General features: G+C 43.2%; 2 protein-coding genes across 6 annotated transcripts; one reads left to right on the top strand and one right to left on the bottom strand.

Annotated features, from left to right (window-relative positions):
- Positions 1-1,453: 1,453 nt before the first annotated feature.
- KBTBD2 (kelch repeat and BTB domain containing 2) lies at positions 1,454-11,963 on the bottom strand. 4 transcript variants are annotated; one of them, XM_035128953.3, is made up of 4 exons: positions 11,834-11,963; positions 8,272-8,796; positions 6,257-6,422; positions 1,454-4,143 (listed from the first exon to the last, which is right to left on the bottom strand). In XM_035128953.3, the coding sequence occupies exons 2-4, from the start codon at positions 8,439-8,441 to the stop codon at positions 2,608-2,610; spliced, it is 1,872 nt and encodes a 623-aa protein (XP_034984844.1). In that variant the 5' UTR covers positions 8,442-8,796; positions 11,834-11,963; the 3' UTR covers positions 1,454-2,607. The 4 variants fall into 4 exon arrangements, with proteins under 4 accessions (XP_034984844.1, XP_034984842.1, XP_034984845.1 ...); XM_035128951.3 differs by having other exon boundaries at positions 11,674-11,840; XM_035128954.3 differs by lacking the exon at positions 11,834-11,963 and adding an exon at positions 11,364-11,489.
- LOC118092177 (uncharacterized) lies at positions 11,246-22,736 on the top strand. Of its 2 annotated transcripts, XM_088653434.1 has the most exons (7): positions 11,412-11,496; positions 13,371-13,425; positions 15,503-15,649; positions 17,599-19,470; positions 20,211-20,336; positions 21,295-21,414; positions 22,483-22,736. In XM_088653434.1, the coding sequence occupies exons 3-7, from the start codon at positions 15,511-15,513 to the stop codon at positions 22,518-22,520; spliced, it is 2,295 nt and encodes a 764-aa protein (XP_088509560.1). In that variant the 5' UTR covers positions 11,412-11,496; positions 13,371-13,425; positions 15,503-15,510; the 3' UTR covers positions 22,521-22,736. The 2 variants fall into 2 exon arrangements, with proteins under 2 accessions (XP_034985866.2, XP_088509560.1); XM_035129975.3 differs by lacking the exon at positions 13,371-13,425 and having other exon boundaries at positions 11,246-11,496.
- The last annotated feature ends 886 nt before the right edge of the window (positions 22,737-23,622 follow it).

The raw sequence follows: 23,622 nt of genomic DNA, 5'->3' as shown, positions 1-23,622 counted from the left end.
AGTATTAGTTACAAATTTCTGAATAATCTTTCCTCCTGTTCTGTTAGAAGGGCAGATATACAGTGGTACCTCTGAAGTTGAACGGAATCAGTTTCGGAAGTTTGTTCGACTTCCAAAACATTCGGAAACCAAGGCGCGGCTTCTGATTGGCTGCAGGAAGCTCCTACAGCCAGTGGGACGTTCAGGTTGCAAAGAATGTTTGCAAATCAGAACACTCACTTCCGGGTTTGCGGCTTTCAGAAGCCAAAATGTTCCAACTCGCAGGGCGTTTGGGGTCCAAGGTATGACTGTATTCAACTTAAGTTTAGAAGCAAAGCCAACCTTATTTTAACAAGTTGGAAGTGGGATTTTTTTCAATAGGTTCATTTTTTTACCAAAATCAATTGGCAGAAAAGTGCTGGACAAGAAGCTTTCAGCTACTGAAAAGAACTATGCAAGTTTTAACAGTGGCCTGGTTCACACGTCATGCTAAGCCAAACCATAGCTTAGGGAGAGGATTGCGGCCACTTCACTCCTCACCAGCTGTTTTGTGCCATGTTCAGCTAAGCTATGGTTCGTCTTAGCATGGTATCCAAACCTGGGCTTGTGGTTGGTTTGTAATGGACAAGAGGTAATCAAGAACAAACCTTGGTTACAGTTCATGGTTACATCTGGATTTAAACCAAGGTTTGTTCTTGGTCTCAGAACGGCACAGCAGCAATCCAACGAGTGAGGCAGGCACCATCTCCCTGGAAGACCGCACACTCACATGTAGCCACTGTTTAGCTAAGCATGAAGTGTGAACCAGCTATCAGAAAGCATGCATTTTAAATACAATTTTCAGCACCTTGCCTATGATTCCAAAGTGTAATGAGTACACTGTACAGCAGGGATGTCCAACAGGTCGATCGGGATCGACTGGTCAATCCCTAGGAGGCTGCAGTCGATTGCGGGATCATTTTCCTTTACTTTTGTCTAAGAGCACCTAGCTCCACTCAGCATTTTATTCTGTTCCGTGGAAGCAATATTTTGGTGAGCGAGTAAACCCCTTGCCCCTGAAAGTTAGGCGCCCCCAAGTGAAGTTTTTATCCCGCACCCTAATAAAATGGGTTATAAAACATGTTATTTCCCCTCTCTAAAAAAAGCTCAACAACTTTGACCTGAACCCCACTAAAAAGGGGGTAGATCACCTCCAGTTAATAACTCTGTGAGTAGATTGCAGTCTCCTGGAAGTTGGCCACCTCTGCTGTACAGCAACATCTGCCCCCTCTACACCTTGTGGCCCTCAGAGGAAAGCAAACTTGTATACTGTAACTTACCTCTCTGGAATATTTCAGAACATGAGGCACTTCCACATCCTGTTGCGCCTAATTTTTTGAGCCACCCAGTACCAGAATATTTTTTGACATTACAGTTTGAGGAAATATTTTTTGACATTACAGTTTGACATTGCAGAAAATGCAGGAAACAAGTCTTTGACTCAGGTTTTTTTTTTAATAAATTAATATCATTCAAAATACAGTGCCAGAACATGATGCAGCTGAACATGCTAGTATGATCCATCATGAAGCACCTGTGCTCATGTAAGATTGGCGGCGCTCCGCTACTGCTAGTGGTTCCTGGGATTAATGCCAGAGCAGCACTACTGAACTGCTCTCCTGCACAGAGTATTCCTGAAAAAAACAACTGCCCCCCCCAAAAAAACAAAGAGACAACTAAGGGATATCTATACACAGTCACACTACAGTAATGCTTGTTATTAAATTAACAAAAATAAAAACCTGGTTAATCCACACTATATCTTGGTTAACATTGGGGCAGGGGGACATAAGCAGCAGGAAGTAATATGCATGAGCCATTGTTTCTGAAATACAGAATGTGGAACTGTTTACTGATCAAAGCTCCACACAGACCCGCACTAGGTAGGGCTGGCAATTCTTACTGCAAGCCCAGCAACGTAAGTTCACACCTGGCAAACTACCAGCTGCTCGGAAGACCTGTATTCTAAATAGACAGGTATAAGTTAGTGAAAATACATGCACCTAATAATAATAAAATAATAATACAGCTTGACTGAGCCTGCAGTCATTTTGCCCTGCATGTCACCATAAATTGGAAGATCTACCCTTCCTACCACAGGTAGATCCATGGGATTTGTTTCTCTCTTTACATGGCATTATTATACCAACACGGCTGTTGTGTAATAGGTGTAGCACATTCCATTAGGCCACACAATCTATAATAACTAGCACATACAAAGATTTCCAGAACTCACTCAAATATAACTGGAAGATACTTTGAGCAATTAACATACCATCCTAGAAATAGAAGCTGCTTTTGTGAAAGTTTCCTGAACTAAAAGTCTTCACAAGACTAAAAATTTAGACAATAAGCAGATGCTTTAAGCTTGCAATATACATACAGATCCCATCAGCTACCAGAGGGATTGTTTCAGATTATGGAAGCATATCCGCTTATAAATTCCACCGATTTACACTCAATGGCCACAAAATGTTAAATAGGGCACACATACAAGACAGCTTATTGTTTCATATTCCAGCCCTGTTCTCTCAAAGAGTTTTCATGATAACCAGTTATAGGCATGCAGTCTCTTAATTTTTTGGGGAGCTATACAGGTGGCAGTGTTAGCATCTCTCCATCAATCTCAAACTCATCAGCTCCATCTGGTGAAAAGAGATACGGTGGAGGCTTCCATGGGGATTCTTCAAGGCAAGATGGATATAGCTTTCCCACAGTGCACCGAAAGTCTTTCCCCAAATCCCAGAGCACCCTTTCAGATATATGCTGGCGCAAGAACCACCGGTCAAGTTCCATATCGTACTGGTAGGTGGCATACTTGGCTCTCTCATTCATGTGGGTTTCTCGTATGAAGACACATAAGGAGTTGGAAATTACAACAGCTCTGACACAGGGGTCAGAATATCGTTTGGCAGGGATGTTGGCTGCCATTCGCCATTCATTTTTATTCACATCATAAACTTCCACAGTAACGGAAGACCCATCTACAGTGCTAGTAGGGAGCCTTATACCAGAGTTGCTGCCAACGTGCAAGCCTCCGATATAAAATATTTTATCCCCAAAAGCAGCAGCTGAAGCAAAGCATCTACTAGTTTGCCTCATAGCCATTTCAACCCAAGCATCTGACCTGGGGAAGTAACAGTACATCAGGTTGTGTGCCATTACATAAATGCAGTTATGAACAGCAACAGCTGTACTCCATTGCCACGCACAGGGCAGTGGGCTTACCATTGTCCATTCATCTCTCTCAGTATCATACCTTTCAACAGTTCTCCTGTTGAGCTCTCCACCTACACTGTCTCCTCCAATTGCATAGATGTGGCCTTCACAGCAAACGAGGGATGGCTTTATACGAACAAACAGCATTGGACTCTTTGGAAACCAAGTGTTTTGTTGGGCATCAAACCAGTAAAAGCAATTCACAGTTCGGAAGGCAACCTGAAGTCTGCTAGTTTTACTGTGGTTGGTTTTTGCATTTTTCAATGGGATCTGCCCCCCTGCTATATAAATGTCATTATCAGGAGTTACAAGCGTCCCAACCTTATGCAAGTCAGCGGGAGGGCTGCAGAGCTTGTAAACTTTTTCAGCCTGTGGGCTGTAGCATACTGAAGAGTAAAGACCACCAGGGTTTTCAGAAGCAGCTTCAATGAAGATCATCATTTCCTCTTTAGTCATTCCAAGTCTTGGTTTAAAAAACTTCGGCATAGATTTATATAATCCTTGAACCACTACCGATTTATCATTCGGCGGTAAGCCTTGAAACCAAGCTCTTTGTGTAACTTCAGAAAGTGCATCAATTCTTATTTGGCTAAGAACAGATGACAAATACTGTGATCGAGATTCTGTGTTGTATTCCAGCCATAACATAGCAGCTTCACGAACGGTTTCCTCCTTTTCCACATTTAAGTTGTCACTACTCAAAATATCTATCAACAGATCATGTGAGAGTTGCATGAAAGCCTCCTGGTGACATACAGCTGTGAACTTGTGTTCTACCATTCTTTTAGCACTCTGTTTTAACTCCTCACAGCTGAAAAGATCAGCGAAGCTCAACAGCCGCACACAGTTCTCTGCATTTATTTTTTTAATTAAGTATTCTCTACAGCGCTGTAACACATCTTCTACCTGCAATAAAAAAATGCAATACTTACATTAACTTCATATTTACGGTCAACAGAACAGGAAAAGAAACAAATTTTCCTAGATTTCTATAAAAGCAACATCTCCTTTACTCATTCTATGTTTAAGATATTTTATTCTCTTGCCATTTATGCTGTTTTAAATGTGTATTATATACTTCACCTTCCTTTGTAATCTCTTACTTTGAAATCTTTAAGAAAATATTTTAGTTTCCTGTTAATTACATTGCTTTGACTGTATATTTGCATTTGAGCTTCTTTTGTAAAGCTTTATAGTGTAATACTTTATTTGATGTTTTAATGTAGGTTGAAAACTGATTTGAGATTTTTTTCTTTAAAATATAACGCAGCATAGAAATGAAATGAATAAACAACTTCTACTGACCAAAAGTGAAGGGATCATTTACAGAATGTGCCTAAACATATTGGCTACAACAAGCCATTGTTCACAAAAAGGAAAGGAAGGGAGAAAGTGCCCCAGTTCATCTTCAAAGGCCAAAGTCTATTGGTTACTGAAGAAACTGACTATCTTTCATTTGTAGATAATAGGGAGAGAGGTTTTCCCTATTGCTGGTCAAATTGTTATGTACCTCAAAACAAAACAAAAAACCCCTGCTTTCCCATCTCACTAGGTATCAGACAGCTCCAATCTCTACAGGGATGGCAGTGAACAGAAAAAGCTGAATCAAACCTTCTGCTAGTTCACTGGCGAATACAGCCATTCTACTGTCAGCTGTAAACATCAGAGCCCAAAGAATTTCAGGTAGTAATGATGTCCATAACAAGGCAACATATGCAAATCTGGGAGGTTCCACTTCCCTTTACTGCATTACTGCCCCTTATCCTAGATGTTGCAATGTATTAAAGTACCTCTAGATTATCATTCCCCTTATAAGCTTTCCCAGACTCTGAGATCATCATTTAAATCCCCCCCCCCGTGTGTGTGTAGGAGAAGAGATGTTTGGAGGGTGGCATCAAACCTTTCCTGTAGGAGTGCTTCAGTTGTACAATGCTCTCCCTAGGGAAGTTCACCAATATCTCTTCTGTGTCGTGGTAAGACATTATTTTATTCTCCCAGGCATGTGGGCCTTAAGTTAGTGTACCTAGGTATGCATCTGTCCACTAGTGGGAGGGATATTTGTGTTTCATAATGGTTTCTGTGGCTGAACACTTTTAATGTGCATCATTATTTTTACTTGGTCTGTTATATATTGTATTTTGGTTGTAAAGAGATTAACAAATTAAATATATAAAATTAATTATACTGCAAATTCCTTTGGAAAGCTCATGACAGTGCATGGCTCCCTGAAATCATGAGTAGCTAACCTTTTGTGGCCTGAGGGACGCATCCACCATTGGCCACTCTCTGAAAGTGGCATCCATGCAGGTCAATAGAGGAGGGCTATTGTTTCCCCTCTGCTCAAATGATCAATCCTATGACCAACCAGGGTTTGATCTGCACCACTATCTGAACACTGGGCTCCACCCAGTGCAGCACTGCTTAGTTTAATTGTCATTACCAAAAACCAGTAGTCTTAAAGGGCCTTGCTTAAGGGGGCACATTAGGCTCTCAAATTGAGGGTTAACTATCCTTGCCCTATATTAATACATCCAATTTAGAGGAAGAGAAGAAGAGTTTGGATTTGATATCCCGCTTTATCACTACCCGAAGGAGTCTCAAAGCGGCTCACAATCTCCTTTCCCTTCTCCCCCACAACAAATCCTCTGTGAGGTAGGTGGGGCTGAGAGACTTCAGAGAAGTGTGACTAGCCCACGGCCACCCAGCAGCTGCATGTGGAGGAGCGGAGACACGAACCCGGTTCCCCAGATTATGAGTCTACTGCTCTTAACCACTACACCACACTGGCTCTTAATTTACATCTTAATTCTAGAAGTATGTAATGGAGAGCAAACTCATTTGAACCAAGTAGAAATATATTGTAATTAGAGAAGTTCATAGTAGCACCATTAGGGCAGAAAATGCAAATACTTCCATGGCAGTTTCTGTTAAATGTAAAATACCGTAAAATAAAAAGTTAAATATTCAGAAAAATAGCTTTTTAAAAAATGTCTAAGAAAAGTTAGCATGACATTCTTACCTGTAAGAAGCAAGCTGTTTCATAAAGCTGTTCGACTGTAGTGTCACTTATTGCCAAATTACCCGTGTATGCGTAAATTATTATGATTTGCAAAGTGGCTGCATCCACATTCCTTAGATGGACATGCGTTTGCTTGCTTTCACTCAACCCACTCATAAACATAGCCCTGAAAGATAAAACAAAATACATTAACTTCCAGCTTCTATCTTACTTTCTCCAACACTGGATAAAATTCAGTACATTTAAGAGCATTCAAAACTATTGAATGGTTCACAAAGGCTGCATTCCAAGGATTGGGATTTCACACTATTTACATCCAGTTTCATGGATAAGCTAATGTCCAGTTTGTGTGCAAGTGGACTCCCTGATCTTATTGAGGTACAAATCAGTTTAGTAAACATATTAATAAATGTTATATATGAACTTCCTCTGTGTTTAGGTTACATTAAGCACATATACCATATTTTTCAGTGTATAAGACTATGTTTAGCTAAATTTGCAATTTAAAAGTCGTCCAAAATTGGTGGTCATTTTATACACAGGGGTGTAAGCACAGGGGTTTCTGTTTGGGCTCTGGTGCAGGCAGCCTGGGCTTGGGTTCAGGCTCTGGTATGGGCGACCTGGGTTCAGGTACATACACAAAGTTGCAGATCTCTGTAGCTAAACTAGAGTTTCATTTAAGTATTTTACACTCATCTGCTGAGAGACTGTGGCATGAAACTTAAGTTCGTTCGATGTTAGTATTCCTTGAGTACTTGCATGTTACTAGTGTGAAAATCATTTTGTTTAGGGACAAGTTTCAAGTTTTCAAAAGGTCTGGAACTGGCTCAATTGAAAGCCAAGAGGAGCCACTGACATTGTGCTTTTATTTCATTTAATACTCACTGAGATATCAACCATACCTGAAGTTTCCACAATGGAACAAAGCAGATGTAAAATGCAGCATGTCCCAACATCTTCTACAATATGTATAAGATATTTTTATTTATAAATATATTAGTTGCACAAGTTATTTTGCTCTTGTACAATAAACATCACAGCAGATATTGAGCCAGAACTCTGGGCATATTCACCATGGTCAATTTGCACTCGAGCTTGCCTAATCCTTCTAGATTAGTGGCAGCCAGTGCGATGCTTTCTGTAAATTGTGGACTCCATAGCAAATTGTAAACAATGATTGATGGAAGTTGCAGTCCACGACATCTGGAGGCCACACTAGCTACTCCTGTAAGCAGAATGCACTCTTCTCCCTAACCTGCCATGGAATACAGTCGTACCTTGGGTTACGAACACCTCGGGTTACAAACTCCGCAAACCCAAAAGTATTTTCGCTGCGCATGCGCAAAAATCACAAAAAATTACGCTTTGCGCATGCGCAAAATGGCGCTTTGGGTTACGACCATTTCGGGTTACAAACTGCGTCCCGGAACGGATAGTGTTCGTAACCCGAGGTACCACTGTAGTGAAATCATGCTCTTATTTCATGTGAGCTTCCTATTTCCATGCCTCCTTATTTCCTAACACACAACAGAGCAATGAGATTTTGCATGCATGCGCACACACACTTTAGATCTGTTCACACTCAACTCTAGGGCAAGAGGGACCGCTCTCCCCCCCCCAAAAAGGGGGGGGAACCCCGTAAACCTCAAAACTGTAAAAAGAAGGAAAAGAAGGAAAAGAAGGGAAAAAAGAAGGAAAAGAAGGAGGCTTTTCCTTCTTTTTCTGTGAAATTGATCTGGAGATATTTCAGACCTTGTTTTCATTAACCAAGTTTCCCTCCATAACACAAATGTCATGTTTGGCACTCAAACATCACTCTTACAATAGATATTCTTCACTTTGTGAAGCCATCAAAGTAGTTGTACACCCGTTTAGCTATTCCACATCCACATCTCCATTCACTTCAAATTACCAGTAGAACCATTTTAAAATTATATTATACACTGTAGTCTTAGACATAAGAGATGAATAGAATACATTTTTAAGGAAGAAACAACACTACTTTAATCACATACCTGAAGTAAGAGCTACATGTAGCAAGAACCATCTTATGGCATGGGAATTCAGTGCCCTCAACAATTAAAACAATGTCAGTTAGCAACTGCTGTTCATAGAACAACTTTAACTGCTCCAGTAAGGATACAGCATATTCCGTATTGATCTGCCTTTCTTCCTGGGTAGACATGATTGCATTCCATTAATATTTCCAGAATCAGGTTACAGAAGCCACTTTATTTCAGCAGGAAAGAGGTCAAGCAACCATTTTTTGAAGAACTCAGAAGAAACTACAAGGGATATTTTGAATCCTTTGCTAACTTTATTAAGACATTCAGCAATGATAGACTGGACTGTTGAATCAATACTTCAGATAGCAACCCACTCCTTGGATGCAATAAAATGACTTGGTCTCCATCCGTTCGCCTGAGACTTTCAAGAACAACAGCCAAGTTCCTGTTCAGATTTCCAGTGATACAGTTCATGGGCGAAAGAATGCAATTTGTGAGGTAGATTTTCTTGAACCATCTCTCAATCACTTGTGACTAGAAGAAAAAAAAATCATGTCAGCAATTTTTCTAAGCCTGTCCTACCACTGTACTGCCAAGAACACTGTTTGGTACACTACTTTAAACCATAAAGTTGCTGTTATGAAGGCCATTCATAAATTCAAAGACTAAAGGTGAAGAACACATTTGATGCCTTCTCAACTCCTCTGATGAATTAAGAATGCCCAGAACTAAAATGAAGCCTTGGATAGGAGTAGCAGTGTTCAAACCCTACTAGCACTGGTAATGTCTCCTTACTATTTGCAATAATGGATCAAGTTTTTGTCTCTCTTCACAAAATTTAACATAGCCACAAATGTCATTGGACTCCAAATCTTACCTTTGTGATCTCTGTGACACAATGAACAAGGGTAGTGAGCAACTGGTTCTTAGCCTGTTCCCAATCAAGATGAACATTTCCCTATTAAACACCAGCAAGGTCACCATAACTTGAAAGCTAAATGCTTTCAACTTTTGCTTATACAGTCATACCTCGGGTTACGGCTGCTTCAGGTTGCGTTTTCGAGTTGCGCACCGCGCTGAACCCGGAAGTCCCAGACTGGGTTACTTCTGGGTTTCAGCACTCATGCATGCACAGAACCGCTAAATTGCGCGTGCGCAAAAGCGCTGAATCACACTTTGTGCATGCGCAGATGCGACGCTGCTGGTTGCAAACGCGCCTCCCACAGGGATCACATTCGCAACCCGAGCATCCACTGTACTATTTGTTTTCTAGCAGTTATGTGGGGAAGAAAAAATTTCAGTGTTTTATTTTTCTGTCGAAAATTTTCTCTTTTATAACTTCATTAATAACAATGGAAGGATGCCAACTACAAATACAGTATTAGGCGAGCTTGGCAGTTTCAAAGTTTTTAGTTTGTTTACTAAATATAAGTAGAACATACATACTCCTGAACGCCTCCCTTGTTCTCTCATAATGGTAACGGTGTCCACCTGAAAGGGGCCAGAACTGAGTTTTGACAAGTTCTGGCTAAAAAAAAGCACTGCTTATGGTACGGTAGTTCCTGTGACTATTATACTGGCTTACACTTCAAATAGCATACACTTCAAATTTCCAAATAGGATGACTGTGCAAGATTGAACTCTCCAACCTTCAGTCTTTCAGATCAAGTGAAATCTGGTTTCTAAACAAGAATCACACACACAATCCTATTCAAAACTATACAGAACTGCACTTTATATTATTCTTATTAAAACACCATCATCTGAAATTAAGCTGTATGAATTGTCCTTCTGATCCTCCGGTATTAACCCAGCCAATAATCGCTGCTAAAAAGTAAGACATCAATTAAAGCTCAATATGACTTGCAGTGTCGGCACAGAAACACACACTATTGCTGAAATATGAGCCCCTGGGAACAGCGATAGCACCAGTCAGTAACCTGGCAGAATTAAGAAGCAAGCCCTATGCCATGCATGCCCACTCCCTACCTCCCCCCACACAAAAAAATTATTGCAGCAACCGCTATACCAAATGCACAATATATTTCTTTAGACCTCTGCAAACACTGTACTTGTTACTTCAACTCAATAGTTTGCATTGGTTCTATGTAGAACAGGTGAAAAAAATAACCTGACCACCATTCTCAAAACATTACAATCCAACATCCATTTACATGCCAAGTTCACAATGCAACTATATAATTATGCCAAGCCAATATAAATCATCATTAAATTCATGTAAGTGTGTGAGAGTTTGAGATTAAAACCGAAGAAGCAAAAAGAGTCTGTTGCTCAGCTTCAATTAAGTACCTCCATTTCAACATCATTAATTGTAACTTTACACCTACAATTCATTTTTTTTGGGGGGGAGCGGAATCCCATCCTCACCCTCTCTGCTAAGCAATGGCCAACCTCTTTCCGCTAGGAGGCTGTGGTGTAAAAAAACAAAAACAAAAACAACCCACCTGCTTTTCTCATCGCAGGAGGGGAGGGGAACAAGGGGTGTTTCTAAATAGCAGCTAAGGATGACCACCCAAAACCAGTATTTTTATGCAGCGGGGGTCAGGATGCAGCAAGGCAGACACTCTGACCATGGCTTCACCTGGATGCGATGCTAAGCCAGGCCATGCCAGGCCATAGCTGCCAAGTTTTCCCTTTTCTCGCGAGGAAGCCTATTCAGCATAAGGGAAGTTCCCTTAAAAAAAGAAGGGAGAACTTGACAGTTATAGGCCAGGCCCCCTCATCAGCTTTTACCTCCACACCCACCTCCACACCCCTTCCTCCCCAAAGCCACGCACCTCCCAAAAAGAGAAACAGTAACCCCTCCGCCCACCCTGGAACAAAGACCTTGGGCGCCCGCTGCTCAGAGCCGCAGCATGACATTGGAGACGGCAGGCGCGGATGATGCGCCGCTGCGGCTGCGAATTCCGCGGGGCTCCCCCCCCGGAAGCACCTACTCTCCATTTGCGTCGCCGCAAGAGGCGGAGTCGGGGGGAGCCGTTTACGGCGCGTGGGCCCCCGAGAACAACACACCGACACAAGCACACGCACGTCGCTCTCGCCCGTCGTTCAGGGCGCAGAATCACCCTGCCACCTCATACCTCATACCCCCGCGGCCTTCCTCCTCCTCGCCCCCATCACCGTCCGCGGAAGCCGGTGCCGACCATCCTCGCCCCGCCAGGAAGGAGCCCAGGCCGCTCCCCGAAGGCGGCTGTCCAGGCCACAGCCTATGAAGTAAACGCGTGGGGGGGGGAATAGGAGCCTATGGCGGATTTCCTTTTTTGAGGGGGGGTCGCGCGCGTTTCCTATCACGGAAGGGCCGGCAGCACCTCCCGCCCCACCGGGCAGAGGCCTAGGAGATACTGGAGGCGGCGGCTGCTCGCCATCCCTTCACCCACACCCCTCACAAACCTGCGCCACCCTCTCCCCTCCGGCGGCGGCCGCTTCGCCTTCCTCCCCTCAGGATCCTCCAGGGCGAAAAGGAAAGCGGAAGGAGGGGGGAGGGAAAGGGGCCCGGGGCAAAGGGACACACACGGCGGCTGCGCACGCGCGGGCGCACGGGAGGCCTTACCTCGCTCTCTGCCTGCCTGCTTGCCCGCCCCGACGTCCGTTGAAAGGAGCGCAGCGCGCGGGCGCACCCTCTCGGCGTTCGAGCCCGCCCTCCTGCGCATGCTCGGAGGGATGAGAGCGCGACGCGGGCGGGAGGAAGAGGGGGGGAAATGGCAGGGAGGCGGAGCTTGGGTGTGTGTGTGGGAGGGAAATGTTATCGCGCATGGGCAGAGGCGCCTCCGCCCGGCGCGGCCTTTCTCCCTTCGTGCGCACGCGCCCCTCGCCCCACCTGCCGTTGCCGCTTCTCGGGGGAAAGAGGCTCCTTCCCAGAATGCACCGTGTTTGCAGCGCGCCTTCGGGCGCCTGGCGGAAGAGGCTGTTCCCTGCTTTGCGCCCCCTGCCGATCGGATGATGTAACTGCAGCCGTCTGATCCCACCAAGGAAGGCGCAAGAAATGATTGTTAGAGTAGCGCTTGTGGAGAAACTAAGGAAACGTCTTTCCTGCCCTCAGGAACACAAACGACGATTTTGAAACCGTATTCTTACACAGTACACCGGAGAGATGTCCCCAGCTCCCCATGCAATCAGTTATAAACCACAAACCTAATGTGCATTATTTACATTGTATATGCAGAGAATGTTTCTATGGGGCTTGCCAGCAGACCATAAATTTACACAGTGCTTTTTTCTCTCTAGGGGGACGCATACCCCTAAACATTTTGTGAATCTAAGTTTGGCCTCATTGAGGGACAGTATTTCAATTTGAGTAGGAAAATGAAAGTACCCCTAAGCATTTTTTTTAAAGAAAAAAAGCACTGAATTTACATATCTGTTTTCTCCTACTCTGAAGTAAGTCCCACCCATTCAATGAGTCAGCCTCTCTGAGGTAAGTAGCCAGAGGATTACAGCCCTGGCCGGTTATTTTACCTTCTTAGCCGACTGCAGATACTGGTGGAAGGCTATGTTCCAGGTTAACCCCGTTTGCTGCTGCTTCCTGTTTGTGCATTGCCATAATTCACGCTGGCACAAAAGTGTCCCACCTTGGGACAGCGAGCAGCAAATTGTGTGGTACACGTGCATCATGCTTTGAATGCAATCCATGCATGCTGTATTACCTAAGGTTAGCAGAGTTTTTTCAATGAATCCAGGGCCACTTTTCAACTTCAATGGATCTTGTATGGGGACTGATTTGTAAATCTGGGGACTGTCCCCGGGAAACAGGGACGTCTGGTAACCTTACCTTATGTGGCTCTTGTCCTTAAGGGAAAGGAAACTGGCCATTTTGGAGGTGAGCAAAGACTGCAGGATGCATTTCGGTCTCTCCATTGCTTACATGGAACCTTGCATTCTGTTAAGTCACTATTTACCCTACTTTACCCCAGGCTCTCTCAGCAGGTGAGGGCTAGTGAAACAATCAGCATCTTAGGCAGGCAAACTGAATTGGAGGCAAGGCAACCAGATCTCCAACAGCAGAGTGAGCCTCCTTTCCATCAAGGAAAGTCTGTACAGTCACACGGGAACTTTTGACACTAGGTCATTGAATCTTCTTCTTTTTCCAGGGGGACACTACACATGCTCAGAGGCACTCAGTCCAAAGTGGTAGAATTTTTTAAGGTGAATGGGGTCAGGCATTCTGTTGGAAAGCTGCCTTAATGGCCCTAGCAGGGGTGGCAAATACATCCCATGGTCTTTTCTTGACATTTACTTGCAACTGTAACTTCATTAGGTAAGGGATCCCAGACTGGTTCTGCTTAGCCTGACCCTATGCAGAGTAAGGGAGACATGAGAGTGAGTTTGCTGGATTGCAGAGTGGCACTAAGTATTTGTAGGATCAGAGTGCAAATGAAATGCAGTGGTCACTGGCCTCATTGTGTCTCTCTACCTTGGTAATAAGCCTGAACTTTAAAGGTTGAGGGCAAATGAATGCACACAGCCATAATCCTATGCAAAGTAAAGTGTGCATTAGCCCATTGAAATTCATCAACTTAGATGCACTCAAATTTGCACAGGACCAGACTGTTAGCTGTAAGTCTCCTGTTGCTTTAAAGAAAAGGCCTCAATGAGCTACAGGTGTGCTGAGGAAGGGCTTGTGCTTAAGAGAGAGGAGAGAGGCGTTAGCAATTAGTTCTTTGCTGGGCTGTCTTCAGATACAGCAGCAGCATCGATGCCTGGTTTGGGGCTATATAAAGTAATGACTTGGCTTTGTAGAGCTTGCATTTAAGGAGTAAAAAGCAATTGGAAGGTGGGGGTTCTTGGATTATAGAAAGGTGTAGAAAGATGGTGAGAGCTTTAGTGGAGACCTGGAAGAGGCTGGCCTGTTGCTGAACGAATTCTCTGTATTGTTAGACTGTCTGGGTTTCAGAAGAGGTTTGTAGGCTTTTTGTTACCTTTGAATAAGCTTATTTCTCTTCCTGTCTTGCTTTTTTATATGTTTATAAACTTACAGCCCCTTTCTAAAAATACAAAACTATTGTTTGAACCAGGTATCCTGGATAAGTTATCATGTGGGCAGTTACTGCTAAAGTTTTGTGTACTGTATGTGTTAAATCCTAGTAATAATGCTGACAACAGCAATAATGATACTTGAGGGGTAATGGGAGGTTTATTGTCTTTGCCTAGGAGGAAAGAAGAGAACTTTGACTGTAATGAATTGAGACAGGTGTGTTCACTGTAATAGTCTTCTGCCATTTTAGAAATAGATGTATTTCTGATTGGTCATTAAGCAAGCTGGGTCAACATTGTGCCCTGTATACTTTGAAATTGGTCCTACTGAAATTGTGAAATTGACGGGACTCAGTTCTGAGTAAGCATGCACAGGACTAAACTATAATGCATCATTTCAAAGTTATATGGATTTTCCATTTCTAGTATTTAAGCAGTGGCCATAATCTCTGCTAATACTTATGGTTTTTCTACAACAGTTTGCACAAAATAGTCAGGCTTGAGTGGAAAAGGCGATTATTAAAGTAAGAGAAAGAGTATTTGCTTGTATGTTTGTGTGAGCAAAGAGAACACTTATGGCATAAGATCCACAGAGAGCAATGAGGCTTAAGGACATGGTTTCACAAAAATCTGTTTGTTTGGAGAACTTTTCCAATAATAAATGATATAGACTTCTCTGAACATTGCAGGGATCAGTCGGGATGAAGTTTTTTATCCTAAATGCAAGAATGGCTTTAAGGTCACAAGGGAACCTAGTGAATGGTCAGTACCCGCCTGTCCCATAAAGCCCCCTTAAGACTCTCTACTTTAAGGGGGCTTTTTCCAAAAAAAGATGTGGGGGGAAAAGAACAGGGGAATGACATATTAATGGATGGGTATCAAGCCCATGCCCCCCCAGCCTTACTTGCCATTTTCCCTCTGCTTCCCTATTATTTATTTATTTATGCCCCACCCATCTGACTTGGTTTTCCCAGCCATTTACATTTCATACAAGGCATTCGGTTGCACTGCAGAACATAGTGCTGGGGGCTCCAGCCACCCATCAACTTAAGTTCTCCAGGTAACATAGAAATTAACATTTGTTTCCTGGTTCCTGAGCCCTGCCCGAGTCCTTTAAATGCCTAGCAGAACCACCATTCCATGGGGAGTGTTGAATCTGTTTCATCCCCAGAAAACCCAGGCCGTCCACGGACTTGACAAAGGTGGTGTGTGTGTGTGTGTTTTAAGTGCTCTTTTTTCTGTTTTCTAGCCTACAAAATGAAAGCTTCCTCGGAAAACGGACCCTATTCCACAAACCAAAGACCCTTTTTTTACGCACAACCGACAGCACAGCAACCTTTCCCTAATCCGTGGTTCCTTGGCCCAATGTACAACCCGTACGGCATCCCTACAGCAGGTAAGGCAGAGGAAGAGGTACAGGTTGAGCCACAGGTGAAATAAGAATTGAATCCATTATGTAGCATTGGTCTTGCAGTTCATATTCAGGTTTGGATTTAATGTGGGTATTTCCCTAGTTCAGCCTTGGCCAACCTGGTGCTGTGCCGGTCAGAACTGAATAGCGTTGTACAGTGGTGCCTCGCTTAACGAATGCCCTGCTTAACGAAATTTCCGCTTAACGAAATAATTTTTTGAGCAGAGGTTGCCTCGCTAGACGAATTCATTTTATGAAAAATTCGTCTAGCGAATCACGGTTTCCCATAGGAATGCATTGAAATTCAATTAATGTGTTCCTATGGGCAAAAAAATCAATGCATTCCTATGGGATTCACTAGACGGATTTTTCGTTATAAGAAAAGACCCGTGGAACGAATTAAATTCGTCTAGCGAGGCACCACTGTAGTCCAAACCACCTGGATGGCGAAGGCAGTTCTAGTTTATTTTGTAACTGGCTATCTGTGATATAAAGAATTCTACAGAGGCCTTCATGACTGCAGCAATTACAACTGTGGTTTTGCCATGTTGGGGTGCCCCCTTCCTGGCAGGGACCCTCTTGGTTAACCGCTGTACACCAGAGGAATCGCAATGGGTAAAGCTTTCAGTAACATGCAATAGTGATGGAAAATGCTTCACCTACTGAACTTCTGCATGTTGTCCTGTATGAAGAAGAAAAGAAACCCTGAAGCAAATTTTATCATAGCCATTATTATTTAATACTTCGCTACACAAGTTGCTTTATTTCAATAAATTTAAATCTCACTTTTGCTTTGAACCTACCTGGCAACAGTGTGAGGCTCTAACCTAGGGAATGTTGCCCAACCCTAAAAAGGTTGACCCCTTGGCAGAGCAGGGGGTAAGGAGGAATAAGAGAGCACACCTGAGCTAAAGGATTCCCTTCAGAGCTAAACATTTGACCAGACGATGAGAATCTTAGTCCAGGAGAACTAGCGAAATCCAATGGTGTTCTCTCCACCATCTCATTTGTCTATCCAGAGCCAACAAACAATTGGTGTAAATAACTACCAGCAAGCTCTTTAAATTGGGAACATGCCCAAGATTAATAGTTGCCTCGATGGGAGAGAAGCTAGCCCCTTGCCCTATGTTCTCTAGGCAAGTCCAATCCCCCAAAAGGCTAAACCCCAAAAGTATGTATGTGACCCTTCAGTTTGTGCCGGCTCCAATCCACCGGAGGTGTTGGCTCATCCCCAAATGCCCCTGAGCGCCCCAGGATGGCTGTGGTGCAAATGCAGTTGTGTAAATATAGGACAGGACAGGGCTTCCTTCCAGGCCATGCTGGTCTGCTGCTGATTACCCCAGACAGCCAGGCATTTATCAAGTTTTGAGTGTTGTCCCTTGGGCAGCCGATGTCTGCAAAGTCGGTGGGGGGTGGGAAGTGGGGCAGAGCACATGGGACAGTTCACCCCAAATGGTTCCAAGTACAGGGCTCTTCTCTGCATGATGGGGCTGCTTGTGCTACCCTGTTCTTGATTCCCCCAACTGCTGTATTCAATGCATATTGCTGCAGAAATCAAGAACACTGATTCTTTACATGATGCCAAGGAGGAACGGAAGCAGCCTGAAGAGGTTGCTTTGATAATGATAGAGGCAACCTTTTTTTCATCCTTGGACATCACAGAGGGAATGCTTAATAGATTATTGTGTTTTATTTTTCTGTTGGAAGCCGCCCAGAGTGGCTGGGGAAACCCAGCCAGATGGGCGGGGTATAAGTAATAATTATTATTATTATTATTATTATTATTATTATTATTATTATTATTATCAATTAACTTTTGCTGATGAAATGTAGGTCTTGTTAAAGGTCTGAATGTCTTCTACGAAGTAATGAATCTTAAGATTGTTTTGGCAAAACTTACATTGGTGGAAAATGCATGTTTCTGTTCTTCTTAGGCTTAAGAAGTGGGAGTCCATATTTCCCCCTTTACTCTGTTCCTGTTCAAGAGTATCCTGGATATCTTCTTCCACAGCATCCCATGCAGATGAGAGTTAACAGGAGACCCTATTTTAATGGTCCTCCGCCCTCATCACCCATGTTTTTCCAAGCCACACGCTTCAGGCACTATAATCCTGGGAAGCGAACAGAGACCAAAGAGACTCAGACTGACCCTAGGCAGGCTGAAAGTAAAGCGAAAAAACATCAGGAACATGGTATAGAAGTGAGAGACTGTGAAATAGGAAGCATGGCCTGTGTCTCATCTGGTGTTGGCAAAGATGCTGACATCTCTTTGGAAAAGGCAGAGAGGGCTTTATCTCCTCTTGTTGCCGAGAGAGACTTTGCCAAGGGCTCTGCAGGTTCTTTACAGTTCCGAAGCCTTCCCCCATCAGGTTACGCTTTTGAGAAAGAGGAAGTGAGAATAGAGTATGGGAATAGCGGTGGCCCCGCCATTCAGCTATGGAAGTCCTTCAAAGAAACAATTCCTCTTTATGATGTGGTGAAGAAACCCGTGCCGGAGAATGTAATGCAAAGGGATATGTTTGCTATGAGTTCCTGCGAAGGCGTTGCATATGGGCCTCGTGAACAAACTGAATTGGTGCCGAGCATTTCTTACCCAGAGGAGCAAGAGGCTGTTGAAGATGTGCAAGAGACAGAGCCGCAATATAAATCGAAGCTGGATTTGGAAAAACAAGGAGCTACTACTCATAGGCCAAAGTCTCCTCTAGACGAAGCCAGAACAGGGCAGCTGGCTGAACAAAACAGACCTGACCTGTTAGGTGCGAGGCAAGAGGCTTTGATGTCGAAAAGATCTGGCTTGAAGAGGTTCGGTGGTTCCAGAGCTCCTCATGATGTGTCCAACCTAGTTCGGCAAAGGGAACTGTTTCCATCTGGCATGGAGATAATGAATGATTCGTATTTCCCTCGGAAGTTGAATGAAAAAAATGATGCGAATGATGATGAACACGTGCCAGCTTCAGAAAAAAGCATGTGGTGTGACGAGTCAGAGAAATATATTCCTCCTGAGGGCTGGTTAGCTTGCTTAAACAGCATGGATGCCAACTCAAATTACAATCCACATTTTTCCCGAAGGAAACGTCCGAGTGTACTTAGTTTTACCTCGGATGAGATGTCTTCTGTAGATGAAGGCTCCTCGATGGACGATGAACCACTCTCTTATTTTGCCTCTGACTACATGCTTCAGAATATGTATACCTTTAAGAAAAACGGCGAAGGTTTGGAGATAGATAAAATAAAAAGTGGAGGCTCCCTCAATGAAGATGAGGAAGTGGTGGGGATGGAACAGGCCAATACCAGCTGCAGCCAGAACTTGAAGGGCAGTTCACGGGTCAAGATCAAAGAGGTTTCCAGTCCAAGTGACAAGCTGGGTGTTCTCCCCAGGACTTCCAGTAAAAGGTATCTCCAGTCTCTCAAGAAGAAAGCTACTAAGAGTCTGTCTCCATCAGAAGCAGATGAGTCTGAAGATTACTGGGCAAAGGAACCGGAAGAAGAGGAGGAAGAGGGAGAAGAAGAGGAGGACGACGATGACTACTTGAATCAAAGAGGCTCCAGAAGAACCTTGACCCCCACCAAAAGTTGCCCTTACAGGCAGACTGGCCAGCAAGTGATCTGGAGAGTACCAAAAAATGCTGTGCCAGCTCACCTCCTTAGTTGGCCCATGCAAGATAAAATGAAAACGGCAACTAAACTGAAGAAGGATCAAGAACAAGTTGAGGATCTCTTCGGCGACTATAGCTTCTGGCTGCAGAGGCCGACATCCCAACAACTAGAAGTGCTTGAGGCACGAAGAAATTCACAAAAGAGTTCAGGTAAATAGCAAACACACAAGTGGCATTCCTGCATGTTGGGACACCTAAGTCCGTATTCCTTTTCTCACACACAATGGGCCTTGCCAGTTTGGAAGGGGGGGCAGGAACTGAAGCTTTAAAGTACCTTTTAATAGACTGGTGTATGTGGGATCCACATTCTTCTTGTCCCAGTGTATATTTAGTACGTTTATACATACATACAAACTGATCTGCATCTTTAGGCGTTCGGAAGAATTTATCACTACTTAATAAGAATTTAATCAGGATTTAATGTAGTCCAAAACTTAATATGAAATCTCCAAACAGTGCACATAAAATTAGAAAGTGTTTCTGATACAATCTATTCTCATAACAGCTTTACTAAAAGTAAATGCCTTCTCAAAAACTAACTTGAAAGGGGCTCCTGTCCTGATTTATAGTCAGTTGTGGCCTGGATCCTGACTGGTATTGCTATAGATCTTTGAACATGAGATTGTGATCCTGCTGTGCAGTTAAATCAGTGCATGAAGTGGGAGGGGGGAAACGGTAAGATGGTGGTACTTGAAAGTTGAAATGTCTCAGCCCAGAACCCAAGAAAACTGGATGTTGGTGGTAGAGTTCAGTTCAATAAGGCTTTCTGGATTAAATGATCTTGAACGCTTGTTGGGAGGGGGGCTCTGGCAAGCAGAGTAGAGAGCATTAAGGTTAGTGTAATAGCAGGAAACACAATGACTGACTTAGATTCTTCTTATTTTGCCCAGGAAGGCTACAAAAGGAAGGTGGAAGGACTGCATCTGATGAATACTGGATGAAAAGTGGAGCTAGACCCAAATTTGCTAGCCTCGTGCATGGTGACCACTTCCCCATAATCAGAAGCAGAGATAGAGGTATGGCATTGTCTATATAAATGTTTTGAGAAAATGCACCTGTTAAACATAAGGCACAAAGTACTTTCCTCTGTCCTGGTAGCGATTCATCTAAACTTGGTTGTTCTCTCTGTTATGGCCCAACACAACAGCTTGAATGCACACATAAAGCAAGTAGAGGCAAAGCTGGATTTGGCAGATAAGGTAGACTCAGTATGCAGCTGCAGTTCACCACAGGACTCAAATCAATGTATCTAATACAACACACCTATTTGCAAATATGAAATATGATGCACATGCTTAATTTTCACTGACCTTTTAATACATTCCGAGGGCCAATCTGCACAAGGCAAGAGTTCATAGGGTTGTAGAGTTGGAAGGGACCCCAAGATTCATCTAGTCCACGCCCTTCCAACATAGGAATCTCAGCTAAAGGATCCATGACAGGTGGCTCTCCAACCTCTGCTTTAAAACCTCCAAGGAAGGAGAGGCCACAACCTCCCGAGGGAGACTGTCCCACTGTGGAACAGCTCTTACTGTCAGAAAGTTCTTCCTGACGTTTAGTCAGAATCTCCTTTCTTGTAACTTGAAGCCATTGGTTCGAGTCCTACCCTCCAGAGCAAGAGAAAAAGTTGCCCGTGTTGCTACAAATGAGTTTAACCCACACCATTCTCCATAGCTGTCCATGAAAGTATTAACAGTATAAGCCCAGCTTTATAGCATAATCAGTCATTCAAGCTAGTTGGGAGAGAGGGGCGGAGTCAGGGGAAGCATCTTAATTCAACAGTGGAGGGAATGAACAGCTCTCTGGTCTAGACTGGGTTAATAAAACTGGCTTTAAAGCGTTTTCATATTCTCTTCAACCAAACAGCAGGTGATAAATCTGTGCTAAGACTTCATAGAAAAGGGAGAGGGATTAGGGAAGCAAACTCTGGTATATTTTGGATGAAGAAATATTTTATATTCCCTTTTTCTTCAGGCGACTTGCTTCTAGGCATGCCAAAGAGAAAAGCACGGAAGCCTCCACATAAGCGTAGAGACACAAGACATGATATAGAAGTTGAAGAATGGGAGAAGCCCAAGTCCACCCAACACAAAGGTAGGTTTATTAAGTCTAACCTAAGACTTAGTCCAGTGGTCTTCAGAGTGTAGGTGCCAGAACAGATTCTCAGAAGAAATTGCTGGTCAGTAGAACTGGAAAACTTAATATGAGAACTTCGCTGTGAATCTGTGCATGGGATGCTCCTAGGATTTGAAACACAGGTCTGGGGAAATGTGAAAGGGCACATGACTCTGAAACTTCGGGTGCTTTTCTATAGTGATTTGGCCTATCTCTGATGATAAGAGAGGCCACAGACACTTTCTGAGTTGCAAATGCAAACCATCTGATGTTAAAATCTCTACAGCATGGATATCTGAAATACCAAGCCTAGGCCCTGCATTGTAGGATGTTGAAAAGATTAGCAACCTGATTCCAGGTGTTGGCCAAGGTGACACTGTATGCTCGGCTTGCTAGAGCTTTGCCTGTATTCTGACTCACCAAGCTGGAAAAGTATTCTGTGCATAGGGAAGGGCCGTTGCCTTGCACGCAAAAGATCCCACGTTCAATCCTTGGCACCTCCAGGTAGGGCAGGGAGTATTCTCTGCCCGAAATCCTGCAGAGCTGCTGCCAGTTAGATGGACCAAAATCAGTCGCGACGTGGTATAAGGCAGCTTCTCGTGCAAACTCACCTTATTTTTGCTGCATTTTACCCTGTTGCCTGTTAAATTGCGCCTATTGTGTGTGTGCAGAGTTTGTAGCTGCAAGAATGAGTGAGATGCAAGTATCTGTTGTGGCACAATACTGGCTGTCTTGTGGGACTTTGCTGCACTGAGTTAACACTTAAGACTTGGGGAACAAGTCAAACGTTCAGAAAGTGTGTGGAACACACAGGTGAGCTCTTGAGAATAGATTTTTAGGAGTCCTGCGAGCTTCCCCAAACAGGTACTGCTTTTTCAACACTCCTGCATATGACCCTTGTTTAGGCTCCGCCTCATCTAAGGTTTGCAGGTGAATCTTGGACAACTCCTTTAGTAGGTCAGTGTCTATCAAAATATGATTGGATAAAAAGAGAGCCTGCAGCAGAGTCTCCTTAATAATTAACCTTCTTTAATATCATTTGTGCAGGACGTGGAACAAGGAGATCTCTCTATAAAAGAAGATAATCGTAACTGAAGTGTAAACAATCCCCATATATCATTCGGATGAGTCCTATTTAACGGTTGCAAGTGGCTCGGCAAGATTAAAGTTGCACTGTAAAGGTTTCTGAGCACACATCTGACAAAATGTATAAAAAAATGAACACTAAAACAAAGGCACTTGGTTTTGTAAATAACACAACTGATATTTAACCAAAATAAAAGTTTAAAATTTGCACTAAAGCGATGTCTTCGGAATATTAATTGTAGTGCCTCAAACATTTACGTGAAGTGGCAAACTTTGAAGCAAGTAAGTTTTCTGTTTGGGAACTGCAACTTAGTTTGAGAAACTTTCATTCAGGGTTGAATAAAGTTCCATTTTTAGAAGAAATTTGCTGGATGTTGTGAAAATCCAGAGACAGCAAGAGTTGTTTCAGTTTTTGTAGCCCAAAAGCTCCTGTTGCCCTCTCATTGTTACCTGGTATTCACTGGCATGTATCTTCAAGCCAATAAGGTGAATGAGTTTTTTATTTGAGAAATCGGCTGCAACAATATTAACGTTTCTACCCTTATAAGGTTTCTCTTCTGGTTTTTTTAACAAAAGAGAACCTGAATTTATGGTCTAGGGATGCTACGTAAAAGTATATTCTGGTTATAACCACTTCACAAACATATTCCAAAAGAATATATCTTGCTAACTTATTTTACAGGCAATGTTTAGCTTTTCAAGCAATCTTTCTAGCAGTCAACCTGTTTGCTGCTTATTATTTTTAAAACATAGTAGCAAGATTGTTTTTAACGCTTAAGGTTTCAGTTCCATAGGGCAGCAGAACTATTTTTATGTGCTCTGCATAATGATATTTGCAGGAAAAGGCGCAACTGAAATTTAAGTCTAGATTTCAATTGCAGTAATGCCAATCCTGTTGTATGCTTTTGGTATGAAGCACACCTCTTTAAAACTACTGCTTGCAAGATAGCATCATATGCAAGATTTGCATCATTTTGCCCTGTAAACGAAAAGGCTTGTTGTGGCTACATCATATACACTACACTTTCAAGTATGGAATTATCAGACAAAACAAAACTGTACCATAAATCACATGGGACAGAGAGCTTTAAATCTGGTTCT

The sequence above is a fragment of the Zootoca vivipara genome, chromosome 11 (assembly GCF_965207765.1).
Source record: "Zootoca vivipara chromosome 11, rZooViv2.hap1.1, whole genome shotgun sequence".
Lineage (NCBI taxonomy): Eukaryota > Metazoa > Chordata > Lepidosauria > Squamata > Lacertidae > Zootoca > Zootoca vivipara.
The sequence above is the reverse complement of the archived record's forward strand: the minus strand, read 5'-3'. Positions and strand labels throughout refer to the sequence as shown.